This window comes from Corylus avellana, chromosome 1, assembly GCF_965113065.1.
Source record: "Corylus avellana chromosome 1, dhCorAvel1.hap1.2, whole genome shotgun sequence".
Lineage (NCBI taxonomy): Eukaryota > Viridiplantae > Streptophyta > Magnoliopsida > Fagales > Betulaceae > Corylus > Corylus avellana.
Genome location: NC_142490.1, coordinates 302,663 through 326,428, shown reverse-complemented (window position 1 = coordinate 326,428; position 23,766 = coordinate 302,663). Strand labels below are relative to the sequence as shown.

The window sequence follows — 23,766 nt, the reverse complement described above, 5'->3', positions numbered from 1 at the left end:
TTTTTTTTTGATCACCAAAAAAGTCGTTGGAGCGGTGGCCGGAGTTGGGCGGTCAGAGGCGGTGAACGGTGGAGCGACAGGAAGCAGTACCCGGTTCTAACTTGTTGAATCGGGTTAAAAAGCTTGGATCCGGGTGATTTCTCATATACTCAAATATTCTCCTTCAAACTCATGTTCGGGAAAAAATTTGGAAAATTATGATTTTTTTTGAAGTATGCCGGAAAAGACGTCGGAGTTGGGCAGCCGGAGGTGGTAGATAGAGGAAGGCAGCGGCAGCTGGACCCAAAAAGTTGGGCTTGAGACTTGAATCCATTGGGATGGATTGGACCCAACATTTTGGGCTAGAGCTTGGAGTAGCCTTGAATCCATTTGGGCTGGTTTGAATGGACCAAAGTTGGCCAAAACCCATGAACCATTAAATATGGCCTGACCCAAGGGCAGAGGGAAGGGGGTCGAGAGGGGTCAAATGCCCTCTCTCACCTCCCAAAAATTTTCCTGACACTAGCAAAAAATTAGAAAAAATCATTCATATGTCTTGGTTGCCCACCCTAAATCACTCACTCGGGGCAATAGATATCACCCTAAACCACTCATCAGACATCAGGGACAAACCAGATTTTTTATTTTTTTTATTTTTTTATTTTTTTTCAGAGTTTCAGACTTTTTAGGTTAGACGAGAGGTTGAAGGCGACGTAAGATGTGTTTTTATTCCTTATCCAAAACGCACCGTTTAAATAGGCCTTTAGTACAACGCTCGTTCGCCCAGATGCAACTCTATTTTATAAGTGTTGCGACTCTATTTTAAAAGCGTGCCCAGTTACGACACCGTTTAAGTAAGTGTTGAGACTCCTACTTTTAACGTTATTAAATAAGCCTGCCCAGATGTCCTTCTGTTTGTTTTTCTATTAGGGCCCGTTACCAGCTAATGACCAAAGGTCCAAAACGAGCAAAAAATAAAATAAAATAAAAAACTAAAAAGTACATATTTGAAACAAGTTTAATTTTATACTACCGTCATCAAATTATCAATCTTCTCACAGTAGTTCTTTCAAGCAAATTTTTTTTCTTCAAGCCGTTTAACAATTATATCGCGGTTATCAAATTGACAATTTATCTTTCTTAAAAAGTTTTAGGTGTGTAATAAATTTTTGCATTGAATAGGCTTTTTTGTATTTAAATTGTTCTTTTAAATTAATTGTTTGTAAATATATATAATTTTTGTTACATATTTTAATTGTATAAAATATATAATTGTATTTACTAGAGATTATGAAGACCAACAATGATTCCATTGAAATTATGAGGTCGTGTCGAGGTAGATTTAGCAATTTTGCCGGTAGATACTTATTTAAGAAAAAAAAAATTCTTTTTTATTTTTTATTTTTTTATTTTTTAACATTTCCGCACAAAAGGGAGAGTGAGATTTAAACTAGTGACTTCTGCTTCATGAGGTGTGGTCTCCAGCCGATTGAGCTACCTCATTGGGGACCAAACCTATGCTAATGATAGACGAAATATGAATAGCATATCTACATAAAGGATATTGCCAACCAGTTAACCATGATTTTCAAAAAATACAAATTGGAAAACACATGGTTCAAAGACTCGTCGACGACAACTGAATACATTAATGCTAGGTGTGAGAAAATAAATTGTAATGTGCATTTATATGTTTGAAACAATAATTAAGTTTTTGCTGAACTTTTCATTTATTTCGTAAATTATATTCTTTTAATATTTGTAATTATTATTTTTTTCTTATTTTTAATCTTGACCCCTCTCAGCTAAAAAGTTGGCTCCGCCACTGGCCTGACTTGAAAATAAATGATATGACCCAGGTCTAACTCGGTGGACCGGGTTGACAATTTGGATCGACTTTAAAAGATTGATTTGAATGGATCCAGCTCGGGTTGTGAAAACTAAGTGGACTGAACCAGATTTGAGACCAGTTGGGTCGGGTTGAGGCCGATGACGAGCAGGCCGGTTTAATTGGGCCAAAATGGCTGAAACCTGTGGACCATTGAATGGGTCGGTCTGGCCCGAATGAGATGATTCGGTTCTAACCCATTGAATCGGGTCAAAAAAGCTTGGATCCGGATGAATTAATTAATTTTTTTTCCCGGATCTAACACGTGTCAGCGAGCTAGGGCTGACGTGGCAGGCTCTCTGAGGGACACGTGGCAGAAGGGAAAAGAGGAGAAGAGTATGGCGCGTGTGGTGCATGCGCCAGACGCTACAACCACTCGCCGCGAGTGCACCACATACGCCAAACCCTAGCTAGGGTTTGTTGCGCGTGAGGTGCGTGGATCACACGCGCCAAAAGGTGGCCGGCGCATGGACGCATGTGGGAGGTGCTGCCGGTGCATGGTGAGACCCTCCCGGCGCATGGAGGCGCGTGACAGACAAGCAGAACCTTCTGGAGGCGCATGAGGGCGCGTGGAAGCTTGGATGGCTAGGATCTCTTCGGATTTGAACTCGGAGGTGTGTGCTCTGTCGTCTGGAGTGGAGCGTGTAGCTTTGTCAAGGCTGTGGCCGCGTGTAAAGGTGATTGCCGGTGTGAGGAACCCTGGGAGGCGCATGGAGGCGCGTTGACTGACGAACAGAACCTTCTGGTGATTTGTCTGAGTTCGTGGAAGCTTGTACGCTCCAAATCTCTTTGGATCTATACTTGGCGGCGTCTGATCTGACTTCTGGAGGAGCGTGTTGCTTCGGCAAGGATAGAAGCAGCGCGTGGTGGCTGGTGGTGGCGCATACGAGATCTGGCAGTTTCTGTTGGTGGCGCGTGGATGCACGTGCAATGCCGAAATGGGCTGAAATTGCACAAATCCACCGATCTGGGGCCGAGACACCACTTATGGTGGTTATTTGGCCGAAAGGAGTCACAGTGGTGGTGCGTTTGGCGCTTGCAAGGACTGCCGGAGGCGCGTTGGATTGCCAAGGACTGCCGCAAGCATGAATCTGGGATAAATTTTCCCAGATGAGGCTGGAATGAAGGCGTGGAAGAGATTTTGAGCGGAAAACCACTTGACGGCGCGTAGACGACCGAAAAATGGAGGTCGTTGGAGGGAGCGTCAAAGACGTTTATTGGAAACCACAGAAAATGGCTCTGATATCATGTTAGAATAATGGAGAGATATAAAAAAGCGAAAGAATGATAGAGATCGGAAGCACACAAGAGACTACATTGTATTGATATGTAGAATAGAAGTGTGGAGAGGTGTGTGGAATGGTGTGGTAGAGGCCTCCTTATATAGAGGCTAAAGGGGAGTAAGACTCCCTCTCCTTAGCAATGTGGGACAAGTCCCATGTATACACTAACAGACGAATCAATCAATCTTATGCGACTCTTGTTTAAAATGTCATGACTAGAAACAATAATTTATTTTTTATTTTTTATTTGTATTTGTATTTTTAAAGAGAGATGACCAACCCCCTTAATTGGTAAGGGGCTACGACCCCTTATCTGGTGAGTTGGCTGCCCTTAGCAGCCGTTAATGTCCCCTCACAGATAGATAGCCGCCCCTCACCATATCCGTTAATGTCCCCTCACAAATGGATCGCCGCCCCTCTCTTTTAGTTGGTGAGGTGTGAGGGGCGGCTACACCTTTGTAAGGAGACATTGCCCCTTTATCTAGTTCTCACCAATTAATAATGGTTGGCAACCTCTTTATTTTTTAAATTAAAAACTATTTTTAATCTTTTGAGGCTATACTCAAAATTTAAAGTAATTATGCCACGCAAACATACAATTAGTATTTAGTACATTACATGTCAAAACAAGAGTCATGTGGCATTAATTAATTGGTCTGATGTGACATATCATTAATTAATTGGGCGATAGATTGACAAAGATACCTGTTTGAAATCGGAGGAAAACTTAATTACCTAATTGTAACACATCGATCCCATATTGAGAAGAGTCACCCACATAGAGAGTGTGTAGTTTATAAGAGATGCTCATGGATATTAAGTCTCACATTGCTTACTAAGTGAAATTGAGTTTTATAAGTAATTATAGTGAAGCTCCAAATTGACAAGTCATTTTGGAATGATTGCACATATGTAGTTAGCATTTTTTCATGGATCGTTACACTAATTGTCAAAATTAAAAACCCATGCAATATTCAACTGAAATAGCATGAAAGCCCGGATACTAACGCTTTTTGTTTTTTCCCTATAATTTTAGATTGTTAATTTTTAATTCAAGTGGGTAAGAGATCAAATATATGGATGCTAAGGTTCACAATTTTACCTGTAAAAAAAAAAAGAGATACAATTCGGACACGATGTTGTTTTGATATATAGGGCAAAGTAACGTATGTGGCAAAAAAATTTTTAAGTTATGGCCAAGACTAGGCTCTTGATAATTGGATATGTGTGGTGACTAGTGACCAAGTTTTCCTAGTCCGCTTAGATGAGTTTGATGAGGTTGCTGTGTGCTGCTACAAAACATCCTTTTTGGTTGGTTGATACTTGGCCTCTTAGATTTCAGTCGTATAATGTCATTCTCTCCATGCTCACACTAAATTATTGTCCTTCCATGGCTTTTATAAAGTACAGCTTGTGCATAAAGGAGAGTGAAGAAATGTGAGTCCAAGATATAATTTTTAAAGTTGACGTGAAATTATTGATGGAACACGTAAAAAATGGACAAGCCAATAAAGCATACTGTACAATGAGAGAGGCGTGGTTCACGTTAAACTGTGAAGCTCGGGAAGCTCGGGCCACTTCACAATGACAACATGTATATTATATATAATCATTTTTCTTTTAGCACTTCCATGGTTATGATGAAATCGTGGAAAGTACAACTATAGTAGGTTTTTCTTTTGCTTTGCACTCCCTAGGGATGAGGAGTGCAAAAGAGTCCATGAAGGATTTTCAAAAAGCTTCACACTGCTTCAGGATTCCTTATGCACATGATTGCTTGGTAGAAAAACCAAGGTGGACGGTAATTAACCTCGATCGGTAGGCCTGGTAAAGATAAACTAGAATGTCGAATGCGGGGATAGACAAAACAAAAATGAAAGATGGGGTTAAGAATGATTGCCAAAGACCATGAGGGGAATGTGTTAGTAACTATGTGTTTCACAAAGCTTTACATCTCAGATCCAACAGTGGCAGAAACTTTGGGAGCATGGAAGGTTGCGAATTTAGTTGACACTTGAGATTTCAACATGTCATAATTGAAGGAGATGCACTAAAAATAATACATTCTTTGTGGAAGGAATAACATTGTTGGAGTCGGTACGAGCAGTTAATTGAGAATATAAAAATGGTGCTTTCTAGCATTGGTACGTGGGGCATATTAAAAGGAAAGTTAAAGAGGCAACTCATCGGTTAGCGAATGTGGCGGTTCATCAATCTTTAGAACAAGTTTAGAAGAAAGATTATCTTGTATTTATGTTTACCCATGATAGTGTACTTGCTAAAAAAATTGTATCATCTTTATATTTATCCATGATAGTGTACTTGCTAAAAAAGTTGTATCGTCTAAAAACACAGACGGTTATATGATTGTACAAAACATATGGTAAAAAATTGAATACTCGTAACAACAGTACTCTCACCAAAATACCCTAACAAGTTAGCCTTTGGGTTGAATGCGAAATGGTAGGCCTCATGATAAGTGCTAAAATATTCATATTTTCAACCCTTAACTTGCATATTTTAATCCTTTGGTTTTAGTTAATTAGGCCATTTTAATTCATTTTTGTGTTTTTTATACTTTTGTAGGCTTTTGGAAGAAAATGAAATAAAACTAGATGATTTGGGCTCAAAGATAGAAGATGGAGAAAATTGTAGCTTCCTGACACTGCGATCGATCACAGGGTACTTGCTATCGAGCGCAGTACCAAAGAGGACACAGCACAATCCAGGCCAGGAGCGATCGAGCGCATGACAGAAGAAGGATCGATCGCAGACCTGCAATCGAGCGCACACGGGTTGCAATCGATCGCACCCGTGCGCATGAGACACACCAAGTGGTGGCCAGAATGCTCCTCTTTCCATATTAGGGTTTTCCAACTCCCAATTGTAATAGGTCTCAAAACCCTACGAAATCCCTAGGTTTACTACTTTGTCTAGAACTTCTAAAACTTATAAATAGACCCTTAAGCCTCTAGAATTGATATGCCTTGCAAGAGAAGAATATGAGCTTTTCAAGTTCAAGTCTCGGGTTTATTCTTTTCCTTTCTTTTATTTTATTTTATGAAGATGTTTAATATCAATTTTATGTGTAGCTAATTTAATTAGTAGGGCTAGATTGAAGCCCTAGTTATGTTTAGTTAATATTTCAATATTGGTGCCTTTGTAATGATCTTGTTGTGCTATTTAACTTGATTAATGTCTACTTGCATGAATTCCTCATATGTGTGCGCCTGATCAACATATGCATGTGGTATGGACTAGTTAATTAAATCAATTTAGATGGCCGAGTCATGGGTTTAACATAAGTAAGAAAAGTAATCTATACCGGATTCTTGGGTTAATCAACATGGGGAACCGGGAGTATATGTCATGCCCTAGGCCTCAAGTGTTTGTTGATTTCCATAGAGTACATACTTTTTTAAGGAACAACTTAGTATACATCATGCTAAATCCCTTAGAAAAGAAAAGAGTTAGAGTATACGCCATGCCTAACTCGTTGCTTAGGAAAATCTATAGCCTTAGGAGTATACGCCATGCCCTTAGGTTGACAAACATTAGGTATGCATAACATGATCAAAGCATTGGCATATTGTTATATTAGCTAAATATAATTAGTGGTGGATATCAAAGCCCTAGCTTTTATTATCATCACTTCAACAATCAATCTTTGTTTTACTTAAGGAATCTATTTTTAAACATAAATTCAGTGATTCTCGTGGGAATGATCTTGTACTTGCACCATATACTACTATGTTGACCTTGTGCACTTACAGGTAAAACATACAATTATTTATCTATTAATTTAGGTAGATATTTTGCACATCACCTCATATGGCTTGTATTCCGTAATTAGGAGAATGTCTTGACCTTAAAAGTAAACTTGGGAGGATTTTATTGACCCAGAATGTCTTGACCTTAAAAGTAAACTTGGGAGGATTTTATTGACCCAGAAAAAGAAGTTAGGGAGGATAACATTCGGCAGCAGCAGTACTCTCACCAATTTAGAAGTGGAAAGTCCATTTGATATAATGGTTATCAAGTGGTACGACTATATACATATCGCCCATTATGAGTTCCATTCCTTGGAGTAGATATTGGGATTGATCAAATTCCCACTAATAGTGGTTTTTCTTTGATTTCAAATAGGTCTTTCCATCAACTTATTATCAAATTAATTACATGTATGCTGCTAATCATGCTAAGGTTCAAAATTTTACTTGTAAAAGAAAAGAAAATAAAAGTCATATAATTCGGACACGATGTTATAGATATATAGGGCAAATTAACAATTTTTTGAAATTTATGGCCAAGACTAGACTTGATAATTGATATGAGTGATGACCAATATTTAAATGACCAAGTTTTCCAAGTCCCCCACTTGGATGTGTCTCATGAGGTTGCTGTGTGCTGCTTCTACAAAACACCCTTTTTAATTGGTTGGTTGATACTTGGTGGAATGATCATGTCATTCTCTCCACACGTACATGCACTAAATTATTGTCCTTCCACGGCTTTTATAAAGTAAAGCTTATGCATATATACAAAGAGAGTGAAGAAATCTGACCCCAACATATCAATATTAATAACGTTGACTCGAAATTCAAAATGGACAAGCAAAGCACTCTGTAGAATGAGAGAGGCGTGGATCACGTTACACTGTGAAGCTAGCTCAGGCCACTTCATAATGGCAACATGTATACTAATTACAATCTTTTTTTTTTTTTTTTCTTTTTTTTTCTTTTTTCTATTCAAAGGGGGCAATCATTTTTCTGTTAGCACTTCAATTTTTAAGATGAAATCGTGGAAAGTACAAATATAGCACTTATTAGGGTGATCTTTCTCATCTGTCCCAAGTAGTAAGGGAGAGAGTAATGGAATTTTTTCAAAAAGTTTCACATTGCTTTAGGATCCCAGATGCACACCATCGATCGTTCCGTAGACAAACCAAGGTTGACCGTACCCCGATAGATGCGATAAAGATAAACTGAGATGCATGCTTTGTAGAAGGAAGAACTGTTTTAGAGTCTGTTTGGACAATTAATTGAGAATACAATTCCTAATCATAGTATGTGGGACATATTAAAAGGGAAATATATCTGCTAGCGAAAATATCTATTCATTAATCTTTTGCGCAAGTTTAAATGAAAAATTATCCTATATTCATTATTTTATTGCACTTGCCGAACACGTTGTTTCATCATGATTTTTATTAATGTAAGTTTTATAGCCTTACTTTAAAAAAATGGTGGAAAGTTGGCTTTTCATATTTACATGACTTGGTTCATCCTGTTTAGCATGGAGCGCTATATTATCATAACAAAAGATTTTATTTTTACACACCTTTTTGGTTGGTTGATACGTACTTGAAGCCGAAGTGTAGCATTTTTCTAATATATATATATATATATATATATATATATATATATATATATATATATATGGACCATATGGTCTTCCAATAACAAAGAGCTAGTCAGATTTTCATTTACCCGCAAATATATTTGCTCGTGATATGTAAAATGATGTCCAAATTAAACACGCGAGGCACACGAAGGGCTCTGTCATTATTTTCCTTTGCAGCTTTGCTGTGCCACACGTGGGCTATTCAATATTTGGAATAGATTTCTCCCCAATTCATTTTGGACAAGACAATATTCAGTTCATGATTAGTATTTTTTTTTTCAAAAATCTTAGAGCTACAAATGGGATACCTGTCCCACTAATAAAAAAATAAAATAAAATATTATTTATGATAAAAAATAATTAAAAAAAAAAAAAAGAGAAGGGGATGGCTTGAGAGCTACCCCCAATGGCCGGCCAGGGGTGGCCAGACCACCCCAAGGGCCAAACGAATATATATATATTCGTTTGGTCCTTGGGAGTGGCCGGACCACCTCCGTTGGGCCTAGGAGTGGCTTCAGCCACCCTAAACTGGCCGGTCTAGGGTCTCTTAAGCCACCCCCAATTAAAATTGGGTGGTCCGACCACCCCCTATGGCCAAGATGGGTGTGGCCAACTACCATTTTTTTTTATTAATTTATTTTTTATTTTTTTAATCTTAAATAATATTTTGTTATTATTTTTTGTTAGTGGGACAGATATCCCATTTGTGGCTTGTAGCCATGAAGTGGATATTCTCCAATCCAAGAGAGGATCCTATTCCCAATATTTCAGTTCCTCAAGACATAATAGCTAGCTAGCCCAGTTGACGATTAACTTTCAGATTGAGTTTACCGAAAAGTAAAATATTTGGTTAATTAGTTTAACTTTTGTTATAATTTTTTTACAAATTTCTATGGTAGTATATTACTTGTAAAAAAAAATAGATAAAAAAAATTTAATTATTTACAAAGAACGTCACACACACACACACACACACACACACACACACATATATATATAACACTCTTACCAAAATGTCCTAAGTGGCACATGCCTCATATGGCATGTATTCCGTAATCAGGGGAAGATCTTGACCTTAAAAGCGAACTTGTGAGGATTTTATTGACCCCAAAAAAGGAAGTTGATGAAGAGGATAACATTCAGCAGCAGCACTTTCACCAATTTAGAAGTGGCAAGTCCATTTGATATAATGGTTATCAAGTGGTAAGACTATACATATCGCCCATTATGAGTTCCATTCCTTGGAGTAGATTTTGGGATCGATCAAATTCCCACTAATGGTGGTTTTTCCAATGATGGAAAGGAATGACATTCTTGCCAACAATGGTAATCAATGGAGGCCGTAGTCCTAGGACAACTCGAATGGAGGATTATAAGAAAAAACAATTAGGGGAAATTTCATTTACCCCTAAACTACTAAGCAATTTTCATCTCCCCCTAAACTTTAGAAATTTGTAATGTAAAGTTCTGATCTTTTAGCTCCATTCAATTAACCCCCTTGATCCGTTTGTTAATTCTTAATGGGGGATTTTCTATTATATATGTTGCATTAAGTTGTTTTAATTTCCAACTCCAATTATTGAATATGAATGGTAAGGATATAACTCTAAGCGTGAATTGGGTTTAATCTTGACCGTCCATATTCAATAATATATAGAAGGAGATCATGTTCTGTGATTGAATAACAAGATGCTCCTCCAAGTATTAATTATGCTACTTTTTGGATTTATCTATTAGCTTATTATTTTCTATCTTATAAAAGTGAACTTTTTTTTTTTCTTTTTTAACATGGAAATTTCCACTTGAAAGTGATCGCATTCACATGTGCAGCCTTTTAGATTAATGTGTTGATCATATTTCATGGCAGGTCATGTAATCTTCCTTGTTGGGTCTTGTTGGGTTATGGTCATCAGGTCATGAGCACAACGCGTGGTTTGGACTTCTGCTAGTCAACGCTGTCACGGTTGTATTGCCTTTAGCTGTATATATATATGTGTGTGTGTGAATATATATAAACACACCACATTTCAATTTCACAGTTTGTATACAACTGGTTTTAAGAGGTACTAGCAACCATCTTGTGACATGTTAATTTTAGGAGAGCAACTTATGTTTCAACTATTTTGCTTCGTGTCTGCATATATATATATATGCAGACATACATAAATACTTCATGTATGCATGTTTATATATATGTGTGTGTATTTCTGTGTGGCTATGATGAATATGTGTTTGTCTTTAACATGCATGCATTTTGGTAGGCTGCAGTGTCGGCATGTGAAGTTTCCTAGCTAATCTTAAACGTTAATGAGTAGACTGTATGCTTTCTCTGCAGTGAATCCACCATGCATATGTTTTGGCTTCTGGTAATGATTTTCTACAACGGTCACTTAATTAGCACAGCTGGCACCGGTGCTAATTCTACTATACCCGACGTTGTTAACATTGGCGCTATTTTGTCTTTCAATTCTTCCATTGGGAAAGTTGCAAAACTTGCCATTGAAGCTGCTGTGGACGATGTGAATTCCAGTCCATTGGTTCTAAATGGAACTAAGCTTAAAATTTCCATGCAGGATACAAAATTATCCAGCGGATTTCTGGGAATCGTTGAGGGTACGTGCATCTTTTGTTTTGTTCAATTTTCTCATTGCTTCCTTTAGACAAGTCATAGAATCTCATACAGATTACACTTTCATTGTTTTTTCCATAGCTTTGCGGTTTATGGAGAATGATACAGTGGCCATAATTGGTCCCCAGCACTCTGTTATGGCCCATGTAATTTCACATATTGCAAACGAGCTCCAAGTGCCTCTATTATCCTTTGCCGCAACAGACCCCACCTTGAATTCACTTCAGTTCCCATACTTTGTTAGGACAACGCAAAGTGACCTCTTTCAGATGGCTGCCATAGCAGAAATCGTAGGCTACTACGAATGGCGAGATGTAATAGCAATCTATATTGATGATGATCATGGCAGAAATGGGGTTGCTGCATTAGGTGACAAGCTTGCCGAAAAACGTTGTAAAATATCGTACAAAGCACCTATGAGCCCCAAAGCAGTAGTGGACCGGAATGACATCTCTGATACACTGTTTAAGGTTGCTATGATGGAGTCTCGGGTTATTATCCTCCACATATATCCTAACTGGGGTCAAGAGGTAGTTGATTTGGCACATAAGAATGGGATGATGGGAAATGGATATGTGTGGATAGCTACTGACTGGCTCTCTACTGTACTTGACACGGAACCTTCCCTCCCTCCAACGGCAATGGATAGTATTCAAGGGGTTCTTACATTGCGTATGTACACTCCAGAGTCAAAACTCAAAAGTAAATTTCTTTCTACGTGGAGCAACTTGATTGCTACAAAGACAAATGACAGTCTTTTTAAACCAAATACATATGGCCTATACGCATATGACACTGTTTGGCTTCTTGCTCATGCACTTGATGCATTTTTAAATCAGAGGGCAAATAATATTTCATTCTCGAATGATTCGAGTTTGATTGAGTTTCACGGAGGGAACTTGCATTTTGATGCCATGAGCATCTTTGATGGAGGGAACGCGTTGCGTACCAACATTTTACAAGTTAATATGAGTGGTTTAAGTGGCCCAATGAGTTTCAATTCAGATGGGGACCTCAATGGTCCTGCATATGAAGTAATCAATGTCATTGGTACGGGGATCAGGACAATCGGTTATTGGTCCAATTCTTCCGGCTTATCAGTGGTGCCTCCAGGAAAGCTCAATGTACAACAAAACAAGTCTTCAAATCAACAACTATATGGTGTAATTTGGCCGGGACAAATCACTCAAAAGCCTCGTGGGTGGGTATTCTCAAGCAACGGAAAGCAATTGCGAGTTGGAGTCCCAAATCGAATCAGTTATCGTGAATTTGTGTCACAGATAGAAGGCTCTGATAATTATATTGGCTATTGTATTGATGTTTTTAACGCTGCAAAGGACCAATTGCCATATCCAGTCCCATATAAGTTTATTCCATTTGGAAATGGACATAGCAATCCAATAACTTCAGATCTTTTGCGCAAAATCACAGCGGGTGTAAGTATGAATTACAACAATTTTTTACATACTTTGTTATGAAACATGCTTTTTAGTACTCCTAATTCACTGATTTTCCTCTTCCATGTAGGAACTCGATGCTGTGGTTGGTGACATTACAATTACCACCAACCGAACAAAGATGGTGGATTTCACACAGCCATATATCGAGTCTGGGCTAGTTGTAGTGGCTCCAGTTTGGAAGTTGAATTCCAATGCTTGGGCCTTTCTGAGACCGTTTACTCCAATGATGTGGTGTGTTACAGGTATATCTTTTCTTGTTATGGGAGTAGTTGTTTGGATTTTGGAGCGCAGGACGAATGACGATTTCCGGGGCCCTCCTAGAAAACAATTTGTCACAATCCTTTGGTGAGTTCCTAAGAAACATTACACTTCTATAAGAGAGTATGCATGTACTGCAGTTAATTTTTCGGGTGGTTCAATATCCATCATTTTCGTTCATGTTCTATACACTGCATATCTTCTTCAATCTTGATCTAATTAATCCCCTAATTCCTAACTTTTGTGCTTCACTTTGCAGGTTTAGCTTTTCAACCTTGTTTTTTTCTTATAGTAAGTAAAATACTCTATAGTTTAGTCTTCACTAGCTATTTCCCATACATACAAAGCCTCTTATACAGGTATTACTCTTGAATATTGCAGGAGAGAAGATTGTGAGCACCCTTGGTCGCCTAGTGCTTATCATATGGCTTTTTGTAGTTCTAATAGTGAATTCGAGTTACACTGCAAGTTTGACATCAATACTTACAGTGGAACAACTTTCTTCCCCTGTCAAAGGGATTGAAAGTTTGACAACAAGCAACGAACCCATTGGTTACCAGCGTGGTTCATTTGCTGAAAATTATCTAACCAATGAGCTCAATATACATAGAAACAGACTTATTCCCCTTGACTCGCCGAAAGATTTTGAGAGAGCTTTGAAGGATGGCCCGAGTAAGGGTGGTGTTGCTGCAGTGGTTGACGAGCGAGCATATATGGAGCTCTTTCTCTCCACCAGATGTGAATTTGGTATAGTTGGTCAAGAGTTCACCAAAATGGGGTGGGGTTTTGTAAGTATCATTTCAAACTTGTTCCACATTTCTCACCTTATGATGATATATAATATATAGTCTTAATCTTCTACAATATTTCTGATTGATTAGGCCTTTCCACGGGATTCGCCATTAGCGATTGACATGTCAACTGCCATCCTAAAATTGTCAGAGAATGGGGGTCTACAAAGACTTCACGACAAATGGCTTACAAGAAGTGCTTGTAGCTCAGAAGGTGCAAAGCAAGACGTAGACCGCCTTCACCTAACCAGTTTTTGGGGCCTCTTTTTATTTTGTGGCTTTGTTTGCTTTCTTGCTCTCCTTTTCTATTTTATTAAGATGGTCCGCCAGTACACGAGGCACTCTGATGACTCCTCGCAATCTTCACGCGTACGGATTGAATCATTTCTTACATTTGTTAAAGAAAACGAAGAGGATGTTATTCAAGTGGAGGAAGATGGAAAGAGCGGGTCCAAGAAAAGGCAAAGGGAGAAGGACTCAAGTGGAAGAGTTCATGAAGATGAACCTGGAAACGGTTTCTTGGAGCTTTCTTAAGTTATAAGTTTCCGAGTTGGGCCTCCATAAGTGCAATATCAATGGGTCTATTAGTATATGAATATGTATAAATGTTGTTGTCTTCTATATGGGCCTACTATTTTATGACATACTATATGGAATGTTTTTAAGATCGAATTAAAAAGTAAATTTAGCTCCCGGAGCTTCAATGCGGTTTGCAAAACAGATTCACAAAAGTGTTTTATGTGAGGCTCAAAAATGAAAATTTTGTTTGTATAAGTGTCTTTGAAAATTACAAATATATATATATATTGAAAATTGTTCCCCAAAATTAAAAAAAAAAAGAAAAAAAAAAGAATAAAAGGTAAAACTATTGCTGCCATCAAATGGATTGAGCGGCCACTGCAAGGCCATTAGAAGTTCTAGTGGCCGCCGAAAGTTCATGGAGGTCACAGTGGGGCCACTAGAAGTTCATGATTTTTGAAAGGATACAAATTTTATTCAAACTAGTTTAAAGGAAATTTTCCTTAACAAGCATCTAATATGTTTGAGTTTCTCAAAAATTAATGTCTGAGTTCCTGGTCAGTAAAATAACAATAAATGACCGTTAAGAATATTAAAAAAAAATAATAATAAGACATGATACTTGACACTTATTAGAGTAGGTTTGAAGAAATTTTTGTCCTTTTTTAAAAAAAGCTTTCTAAACAGACAAACTTGTGAGATACACTTAAGGCCTAAAAATGTCTTCTAACACTCAAAAAATTTGTTTGAAAAAAAAGTAGTCGTTTGGTAAAAAATTAAAAGCGTTTTTAAGGGTCCAAAAAGCCTAAAAATAGCCAAAGCACACTTTTGGCAAAAACTTCATTAAAGTGGCAAAAGCTTTAAAATGAAGTTTTTGCCAAAAAGTATTTTTTAACTCAAAAACTCTATTTCTCAAACACAATTTCAAATATGATCTTAATGAAAATACCATGTATTTGACATTGCCAGTTTTTTTATGACACGTCACACTAATCAATTTTTGTATGACCGTGCCAATTTTAGCCTTCTAACTCATATTCCTAGTAGCCTGAAAGGGAAGAGGATCATCTAAATTTCAAATCTCTTTCATTTTCTCCATTTAGTGCATTTTAAAGGGTAGTGCATTTAATACATGACTATCATTAAAAGTTTTGGACAATACTACCCTTCAAAATACACTAAATAAAAAAAAAAATGGAGAAAATTTAAAATGGAGTCGATCATTTTCCACCGGAAAGGAAAATGAGCTTCATCACTTTTAAGAATTTTTTTTCATAGGGAATGGTCCAAAATAGCCCAATTGGACCTTTTGTAACTGGTACACTTGCTAAAGCCCAAAATACTCTAAATAGGCCAAAATATTAAAAGACCTTCAAACTAAAATTTGGACAATTACATTCTTAGGTTTTTTTTTTTTTTTTTTTTTTTTTTTTAATTTTAAATAGTTATTCTGCCAACTGGCCATTAAATTAAATAATTGTATGTCACATCATACTAATCAATTAATATTGCATGACTCTCATTTGAAATGTCTTGTACCAATGTACTTGCTATGTGACACAATTATTTTAAATTACAAATATACATACCCTAAATAAAAATAACAATAATTTTTATTTTAAAAGTTAAGGCATGGCCAACAACCATTAATTGGTAAGAGGGCAGCCACTCATACAGGGGCGGCTGACCGTCTCTATACCCCTCTCTTTGAGCAGCCACCCTTCTTTGTAAGGGACAACCACCCCTTGGTGAGGTGTGAGGAGTGACCACCCCTCTTTGAGGGGACATTGCTGGCCGCCAACCCTTATCTAATTGTCACCAATTAGTAATGGTTGGTCACCTTTATTTTTTCTTTTTAAATAAAAAAAATATATATTATTTTAATAATTTTAGGTTATACTTGTAATTTAAAGTAATTACGTTACATAGCACATACATTTGATAAATGACTTGTAAAAAGAAGAGTCATATGACGTTAATTGATTGGTTTATTATTACATACAATTAATTAATTGGAAGATAGGTTGAGGAAAAGACCTATTTAAGATCAGATGAAAACCTAAATACCTAATTGTCGAAATTAAGAACTAAATTTGATGTTTTTTCCTATAATTTTAGATTGTCAAGTTTTAATTCAAGTGGTAAGAGATCAAATATATATGCTTGATAAAGTTCAAAATTTTACCTGTGAAAGAAAAAAGACCCTTACAAATCGGACATCATTTCAGAAAATTAACATATACATCGGTTTTTAATGGTCTCCATGACAACAATGTTTTTAAATTCATGGCCAAGACTAAACTTTGATATGAGTTACGACTAATTACCATGTTTTCCAATAATCCACTTAGATGGGTTTGATGAGGTTGTTGTTAAAAGAGTTATCAAAATTAGTATAATTATGAATATATAGTGATTGGATTATGACCGTTAATTTTTTACGGTCATGATCATAAGATCTGGTGATTTGATATGGATTTATTTTATTGTTAGTAAAGTCAACTGTAAGACTAAATTAAATTTAATCTAACAGTTGAAATTAAATAATTGTTACTAAAAACTACAATCTAAAGGTTACAATTGAATAAATGTTACTAAAAACTACAATCCAAAGGTTATAATTAAATAAATGTTAATTATAAATTTAATCTAACTGTAAAGATTAAGCGCATGATAAATTGACACTATAAATAGTGTCTAGTGCAAACTAGTTTAAAACGCAAAATTCTCTCTTCTTCTGTCGCTCTCAAAACTTTCTATAGTTTTAACATTCGTGTCTCTGTCTTGATAGAATAAAAACTCTGATGATGTTTTAGTTCGGTTTCGTTTTCTGCAAAACGCCACCAAACTTTTGAGGTTTGTTGAACCCAATTATGGCATAGAGAATTGTTTGCAAGTGTATGCCAATTCATTAGATTTGATGGAACCAATAAGTACTTCTCAAGAAAAGCAACTTTGTAATGTACCTTAGGAGCATTTGTTTATATGTTTTAGATTTATACACCGACAGTTGTTGTGTGCTACTACAAACCATTCTCTTGTTTAAATATAGTTTTCAAATTTGGTTGGAGAAAATATTCTTAACCGCAATTTATAAAATTTTTATGATGTTTCTTAAATATGTGAAAAATATATATATATTTTTAATAAATCCTATTGAAAAGACATATACTTTCACACATTATTAGAAAAAGAACACGTACTTTTCTCATGTGCTACAAAATTAAGTTTGAAAAATTGGTCCGTATTATTTTGACCCCAAACACTCCGTTTTTTTAAAGAATTGGCTGACCAGACCACTTGCTATATAATTATGTGGTCTTCCAACAACAAGAAGCCGGTCAGATTTTTTTTTATATATTTGAAGGAGACCCGCCAGATATAATCCTCGTGATACCTAAAATCGTGCCCGAAACACGCAGAGCCTTTCTCTTTTCGTTTGCTGTGCCACACGTGGGCATTATTAGCCTGGTTGATGACTAAGTTTTGAGAAAGAAAAAAATAATAATAATAATAAAAGTGTATGAAGTTTACCTTGAGGAAAATGCTTGGTGCTGCAATTTTTTTTTTTTTAATGATTTTTTCACAATTTATATGTAATATTTGAATGGCGAATAAATTAAACAAGTAAATTTAAATGTTTAGTAATTGAAGTAATAAGTATTAAATTATCAATTTGTAATAACTTTTTACCTAAATGTTCAGCCAAAAACAGAGAAGTGGCAAGTCCATTTGATATAATGGTTATCAAGTGGTAAGACTATATCCATTGCCCATTATGAGTTCCATTCCTTTGGAGTTGATCCACTAAAAGTGGAATTCCCAATGATGGAAATGAATGACATTCTTGCCTATAATGCTGGTCCATCGAGGCCCTAGTCTAAGGACAACTCGAATGAAGCACTAAGCAAAAGACTAAGAGCAATATGATATAAATTACAGTTTTACCTTATAATATTGTTGATGTGACAATTTTAATTAACTATTTGATCAATCACTATTAAAAGAAAAATGTTAAAAATTATCCCACAAGTATCCCAATATGCTGACGGGATAGCGCCAATCAATTTCTTGATATGACATTACTCTTAAGGAATGGCCATTTTAGGGTAGCACGCAATAAAAATGTGATTGATGCAATACTCAAACAAAAACCAACACCAACAAAAAAAGTGTAATGTAAGAAAATACATTATAATCTCATAACTATCTCATATTGATGTGACAATTCCAATTAACCATTCGATTGAGCTGTCATGTCAGTATTATAAAATGTTTGTAGGATAAAAAAATGGTATATAACATTATTAAAAAAATAAAAACAAAAACAAGTATAAAAACCAAGAAATTTGCTAGGTAGGTATTCGAGAGACATGCATGGGCTGACCCAAGCACATGTTGCATTAAGGCCTAAGGGGCAGAACAGGTGATCATTAAATCACTAACAATTAATTAACAAAGTATATTGCTTGCTATTACTTCCTAACAATTACAGTTTCCATTCCTGCATGATTGATTACATTGCTTGGGACTATATGTCACACTCTTCAATTAATTATTATTTTACATCCTCTAAAAATGAAGTTTGTTTTTTACTTGGAAATTTCCACTTAAATTATTAGAGCAATCTGATTCACATGATCTGGAGTACCTTTTAGATTAATGGGTAGATGTTGTTCCCTCGTGTTTCATGGGAGATCATATAGTCTTCCTTGTAATTGGGTCTAGATCTTGTTGGGTTATGGTCACTAAGCCCAACGCGTGCTTTGGATTTATACTATAGTCAACGTTATCATTGTTGTATTGCCTTTGGCTTTGTTAATATATATATATATATATATGAATCTAAACATACAATAACATTTCAATTTCACAGTTCGAATACAACTGGTTTTTAGAGGTACGTACTAGCAACCATCTTGTGACATGTTAGTCTTACGAGAGCAGCTTATGTTTCAACTATTTTGCTTCATGTCCTTATATGTAGATATATATATATATACATCTTGTATGCATGTTTATATGTGTGTATTTCTGTGTGGCTATGAATATGTACGTGTTTGTCTTTAACATGCATTTTGGTAGGCTGCAGTGTAGCTACTAGCTAGGCATGTGAAGTTTCTCCGCTAATCTTCAAATTTTCTGAGTAGAGTGTTTGGTTTATTTGCAGAGCAATCCAGCATGCATATGTTTTGGGTTCTGGTATTGATTTTCTACAATGGGCACTTTATTAGCACTGCTACTGGTGCTAATTCTACCAGACCCGACGTTGTTAACATTGGCGCTATTTTGGCTTTCAATTCTTCCATTGGGAAAGTTGCAAAACTTGCCATTGAAGCGGCTGTGGATGATGTAAATTCCGATCCTGGGGTTTTAAATGGAACAAAGCTGAAAATTACCATGCAGGATACAAAATTATCCAGCGGATTTCTCGGAATCGTTGAGGGTACGTACGTATATCCTTTCATTTCAACAGATATTCTTTTGACAATTCATAGATCAAATCTCATACAGATTATACGACTTTTCATTGTTCTTAATTTAACAGCTTTGCGGTTTATGGAGAATGATACAGTGGCCATAATTGGTCCCCAACACTCTGTTATGGCCCATGTAATTTCACATATTGCGAATGAGCTCCAAGTGCCTCTGTTATCCTTTGCTGCAACAGACCCCACCCTAAACTCACTTCAGTTCCCATTCTTTGTTAGGACAACCCAAAGTGACCTCTTCCAGATGTCTGCTGTAGCAGAAATCGTAGGCTACTACGAATGGCGAGATGTAATAGCAATCTATATTGATGACGATCATGGTAGAAATGGGGTTGCTGCTTTAGGTGATAAGCTTGCTGAAAAACGTTGTAAGATCTCGTACAAAGCACCTATGAGCCCCAAAGTAGACCGAAATGACATCTCTGATACACTGTTTAAGGTGGCTATGATGGAGTCTCGGATTATTATCCTCCACATATATTCTGCCTGGGGTTTAGAGGTAGTTGATATGGCACGTAAGAATGGGATGATGGGAAGTGGATATGTGTGGATAGCTACTGATTGGCTCTCTACTCTACTTGACACAGAATCTTCCCTCCCTCCAGCAGCAATGGATAGTATTCAAGGGATTCTTACGTTGCGTATGCACACCCCAGATTCACTACCGAAAAGGAAATTTCTTTCTAGGTGGAGCAACTTGACTGCTTCAAAGACAAATGGTAGCCTTTTTAGACTAAATGCGTATGGTCTATACGCCTACGACACTGTTTGGCTTCTTGCTCGTGCACTTGACACATTTTTAAATCAAAAGGGAAACATTACATTTTCAAATGATTCGAGTTTAACTGAGTTTCAAGGAGGGAACTTGCGTTTTGATTCCATGAGCATCTTTAATGGAGGGAAGGTGTTGCTTAGCAACATTTTACACGTAAATATGAGTGGTTTAAGCGGCCCAATGAATTTCACTTTAGATGGGGAGCTCAACGGTCCTGCATATGAAGTAATCAATGTCATTGGTACGGGGGTTAGGTCAATTGGTTATTGGTCCAATTCTTCCGGCTTATCATTGGTGCCTCCAGAAAAGTTCAATGCACATGAAGCAAACAAGTCTTCAAATCAACAACTTTATGGTGTAATCTGGCCAGGGCAAATCACTCAAAAGCCTCGTGGGTGGGTATTCTCAAGCAATGGAAAGCAACTTCGAGTTGGAGTCCCAAATCGAATTAGCTATCGTGAATTTGTGTCACGTGGAGAAGGCTCTGATAACTATGTTGGATATTGTATTGACGTATTTAATGCTGCAAAGGAACAATTGCCATATGCAATCCCATATAAGTTTATTCCATTTGGGGATGGACATAGCAATCCAGTAACCGCTGATCTTCTGCACATGATCACCACGGGTGTAAGTATGAATTACAACAGTTTTCTATTGGCTTTGTTATGAAACATGTTTTTTATTTAGTAATTCTGAGTCACTAGTTTTCCTCTTTTATGTAGGAATTCGACGCTGTGGTTGGTGACATTACAATTACCACCAGTCGGACAAAGATGGTGGATTTCACACAGCCATATATTGAGTCTGGGCTAGTTGTGGTAGCCCCGGTTTGGAAGTTGAACTCTAGTGCTTGGGCATTTCTGAGACCATTTACTCCAATGATGTGGTGTGTTACAGGTATTTCTTTCATTGTTGTGGGAGTAGTTGTTTGGATTTTGGAGCGCAGAACAAATGACGATTTCCGAGGCCCTCCTAGAAAACAATGTGTCACCATCTTATGGTGAGTACGTTATTTATTTGTTCTAAACAAACAACTTAAAATACAAAAGAATTAAAATTGTTTTTCACCTTTATATGTGATTTTACAACACCTTTTCAAACAAAAAAATATATGATGTAGTTGATCTTTTCCTTCATCCATTCTGTCTTTGTTAGCAAATGATCATGCTAGGGAAGATCTTGTTCCTCGAATCTAGAAAATTAAGCACAACATATGTAATTCCCTAATTGCTAATTTTTGTGCTTCACTTTGCAGGTTTAGCTTTTCAACTTTGTTTTTCTCTTATAGTAAGTAAAAAGTTCTATCTTAGTCTTCACTACCTATTTCCCATATGTACAAAGCCTCCTATATGGGAATTACTCAATTGTCTGTTTCCTGTTTTATGTAGGAGAGAAGATTGTGAGCACCCTTGGTCGCTTAGTGCTTATCATATGGCTTTTTGTAGTTCTAATACTCAATTCGAGCTACACTGCAAGTTTGACATCAATTCTTACAGTCGAACAACTTTCTTCCCCCGTCAAAGGGATTGAAAGTTTGACAACAAGCAACGATCCCATTGGTTTCCCGCGTGGTTCTTTTGCTGAAAACTATCTAACCAACGAGCTCAACATACATAGAAATAGACTTGTTCCCCTTGGCTCGCCGAATGATTATGAGAGAGCTTTGAAGGACGGCCCGAGCAAAGGTGGTGTTGCTGCAATTGTTGACGAACGAGCATACATGGAGCTCTTTCTCTCCACCAGATGTGAATTTGGTATTGTCGGTCAAGAGTTCACCAAAATGGGGTGGGGTTTTGTAAGTATCATCTCTTCTAACATGTCATTATCTCTATCAGCAGTTGGTTATTTAGCATTTATCAACTTATATATGATTATAATAGTGTTAATTCATGTTCCACATTTCTGATTGTTTAGGCCTTTCCACGGGACTCGCCACTGGCGATTGACATGTCAACTGCCATACTAAGATTGTCAGAGACTGGTGATCTACAAAAGCTTCACGACAAATGGCTTACAAGAAGTGCTTGCAGCTCGGAAGGTGCGAAGCAAGATGTAGACCGCCTTCAGCTTACAAGTTTCTGGGGCCTCTTTTTACTATGTGGCTCAGCTTGCCTTCTTTCTCTCATTTTCTATCTCATTAAGATGGTGCGCCAGTACACAAGGCACTCCAGCAACACGTCACAATCTACACGGATTGAATCGTTTCTTACATTTGTTAAAGAAAAGGAAGAGAATGTTATTAAAGTGGAGAAGGAAGGAAAGAGGGGGTACTCCATGAGAAGGCAGATAGAGATGGTCTCAAATGGAAGAGTGCATGAAGATGAACCTCGAAATAGTACTTGGAATGTTACCGTTGCTACTAACTACGAAGCCTAGTTAGTTATATATTACATGGAGCTTTAGTTAAGTTATAATTAAGTTTCCAAAGTTGGGCCTCCCTAGCTAACTGCAATAAGGGGTCTTCATGGATATATATGAACATGTATTAATGCTGTTATCTTCTATTTTATGACATAGTATGTATTGAAATATTAATATGTTGATATGAGAAATGCTAAAGGCCCAACTTTTTTGCTCAACAAAAGTCCAACTTTTACCTTTTTTTTTTTTTGTAGAAAAAACAAAATGGAAAATGGAAAAAATGTCTAAAGCAACCCTATCAATTTTTGGCCTTTTCTTTTATTTAGTATTTTTTTAAAAATAAAAAATGGTATTTTTCTTCATAATAATGACATTTTCTTTTAAAAAAATGACATTATTATGAAAAAAATACCATTTTTCATTTTTAAAAAAATATCAAATAAAAGAAAAACAAAAAATAGATAGGGTTGCTTCAAACATTTCTTCTATTTTTTATCTTATTTCATTTTTTAAAAATAAATAAGATAAAAGTTAGACTTTTGTTGGGCAAAAAAGTTTGGGCCCTAATCCCTATCATTCCTCGATATAAGAAATATACTTCCAGAAAATTAATACACATGCAGGGTGTATGTACTATGTAGGGTAGGAATGTTTTAACAACCTAATTAAGGCGAAGCTTACTATAGATTGATTAATGTTAAACTATTCGATTAAGATATATATTAATATTTTACACCAAAATTAAACAAATAAGGCCCACAATAACTTCCACTTTTCTTCCCGACCGTCCCCAAGGAAGCGGTCCGCTGGAACAACAAACATTCTGGTTGGGTTCTAGAAAACCCAAGAATCTCAAAAAGAATCTCGTAAAGGCATGAAGTTTCAACACTTTTATCTCTAGTATTTAAACAGCAATAAAAGCTTA

General features: G+C 36.6%; 2 protein-coding genes across 2 annotated transcripts; both read left to right on the top strand.

Moving 5' to 3' along the window:
• Positions 1–10,502: 10,502 nt before the first annotated feature.
• Positions 10,503–14,313, top strand: LOC132172911 (glutamate receptor 3.6-like). The gene is made up of 7 exons (XM_059584472.2): positions 10,503–10,616; positions 10,889–11,166; positions 11,264–12,618; positions 12,710–12,987; positions 13,160–13,191; positions 13,282–13,688; positions 13,782–14,313. Exons 2-7 carry the CDS (start codon positions 10,899–10,901, stop codon positions 14,223–14,225), a joined length of 2,784 nt encoding a protein of 927 aa, XP_059440455.2. The 5' UTR covers positions 10,503–10,616; positions 10,889–10,898; the 3' UTR covers positions 14,226–14,313.
• A 3,747-nt stretch (positions 14,314–18,060) lies between these two features.
• On the top strand, positions 18,061–22,856 carry LOC132172922 (glutamate receptor 3.6-like). The gene is made up of 7 exons (XM_059584481.2): positions 18,061–18,106; positions 19,396–19,656; positions 19,759–21,107; positions 21,203–21,480; positions 21,736–21,767; positions 21,869–22,275; positions 22,395–22,856. The coding sequence occupies exons 1-7, from the start codon at positions 18,067–18,069 to the stop codon at positions 22,854–22,856; spliced, it is 2,829 nt and encodes a 942-aa protein (XP_059440464.2). The 5' UTR covers positions 18,061–18,066.
• Positions 22,857–23,766: the final 910 nt, after the last annotated feature.

Excerpts from the sequence above, each read along its gene's own strand:
- LOC132172911 (XM_059584472.2), top strand. The coding sequence starts at position 10,899 with ATGCATATGTTTTGGCTTCTGGTAATGATTTTCTACAACGGTCACTTA. Across the intron at positions 11,167-11,263 it reads ATTTCTGGGAATCGTTGAGG|CTTTGCGGTTTATGGAGAAT; the intron begins GTACGTGCATCT and ends TTTTTTCCATAG. Across the intron at positions 13,192-13,281 it reads AACCTTGTTTTTTTCTTATA|GAGAGAAGATTGTGAGCACC; the intron begins GTAAGTAAAATA and ends TGAATATTGCAG.
- LOC132172922 (XM_059584481.2), top strand. The coding sequence starts at position 18,067 with ATGCTGGTCCATCGAGGCCCTAGTCTAAGGACAACTCGAA. Across the intron at positions 18,107-19,395 it reads TAGTCTAAGGACAACTCGAA|ATATGTTTTGGGTTCTGGTA; the intron begins TGAAGCACTAAG and ends AATCCAGCATGC. Across the intron at positions 21,108-21,202 it reads TGCACATGATCACCACGGGT|GAATTCGACGCTGTGGTTGG; the intron begins GTAAGTATGAAT and ends TCTTTTATGTAG.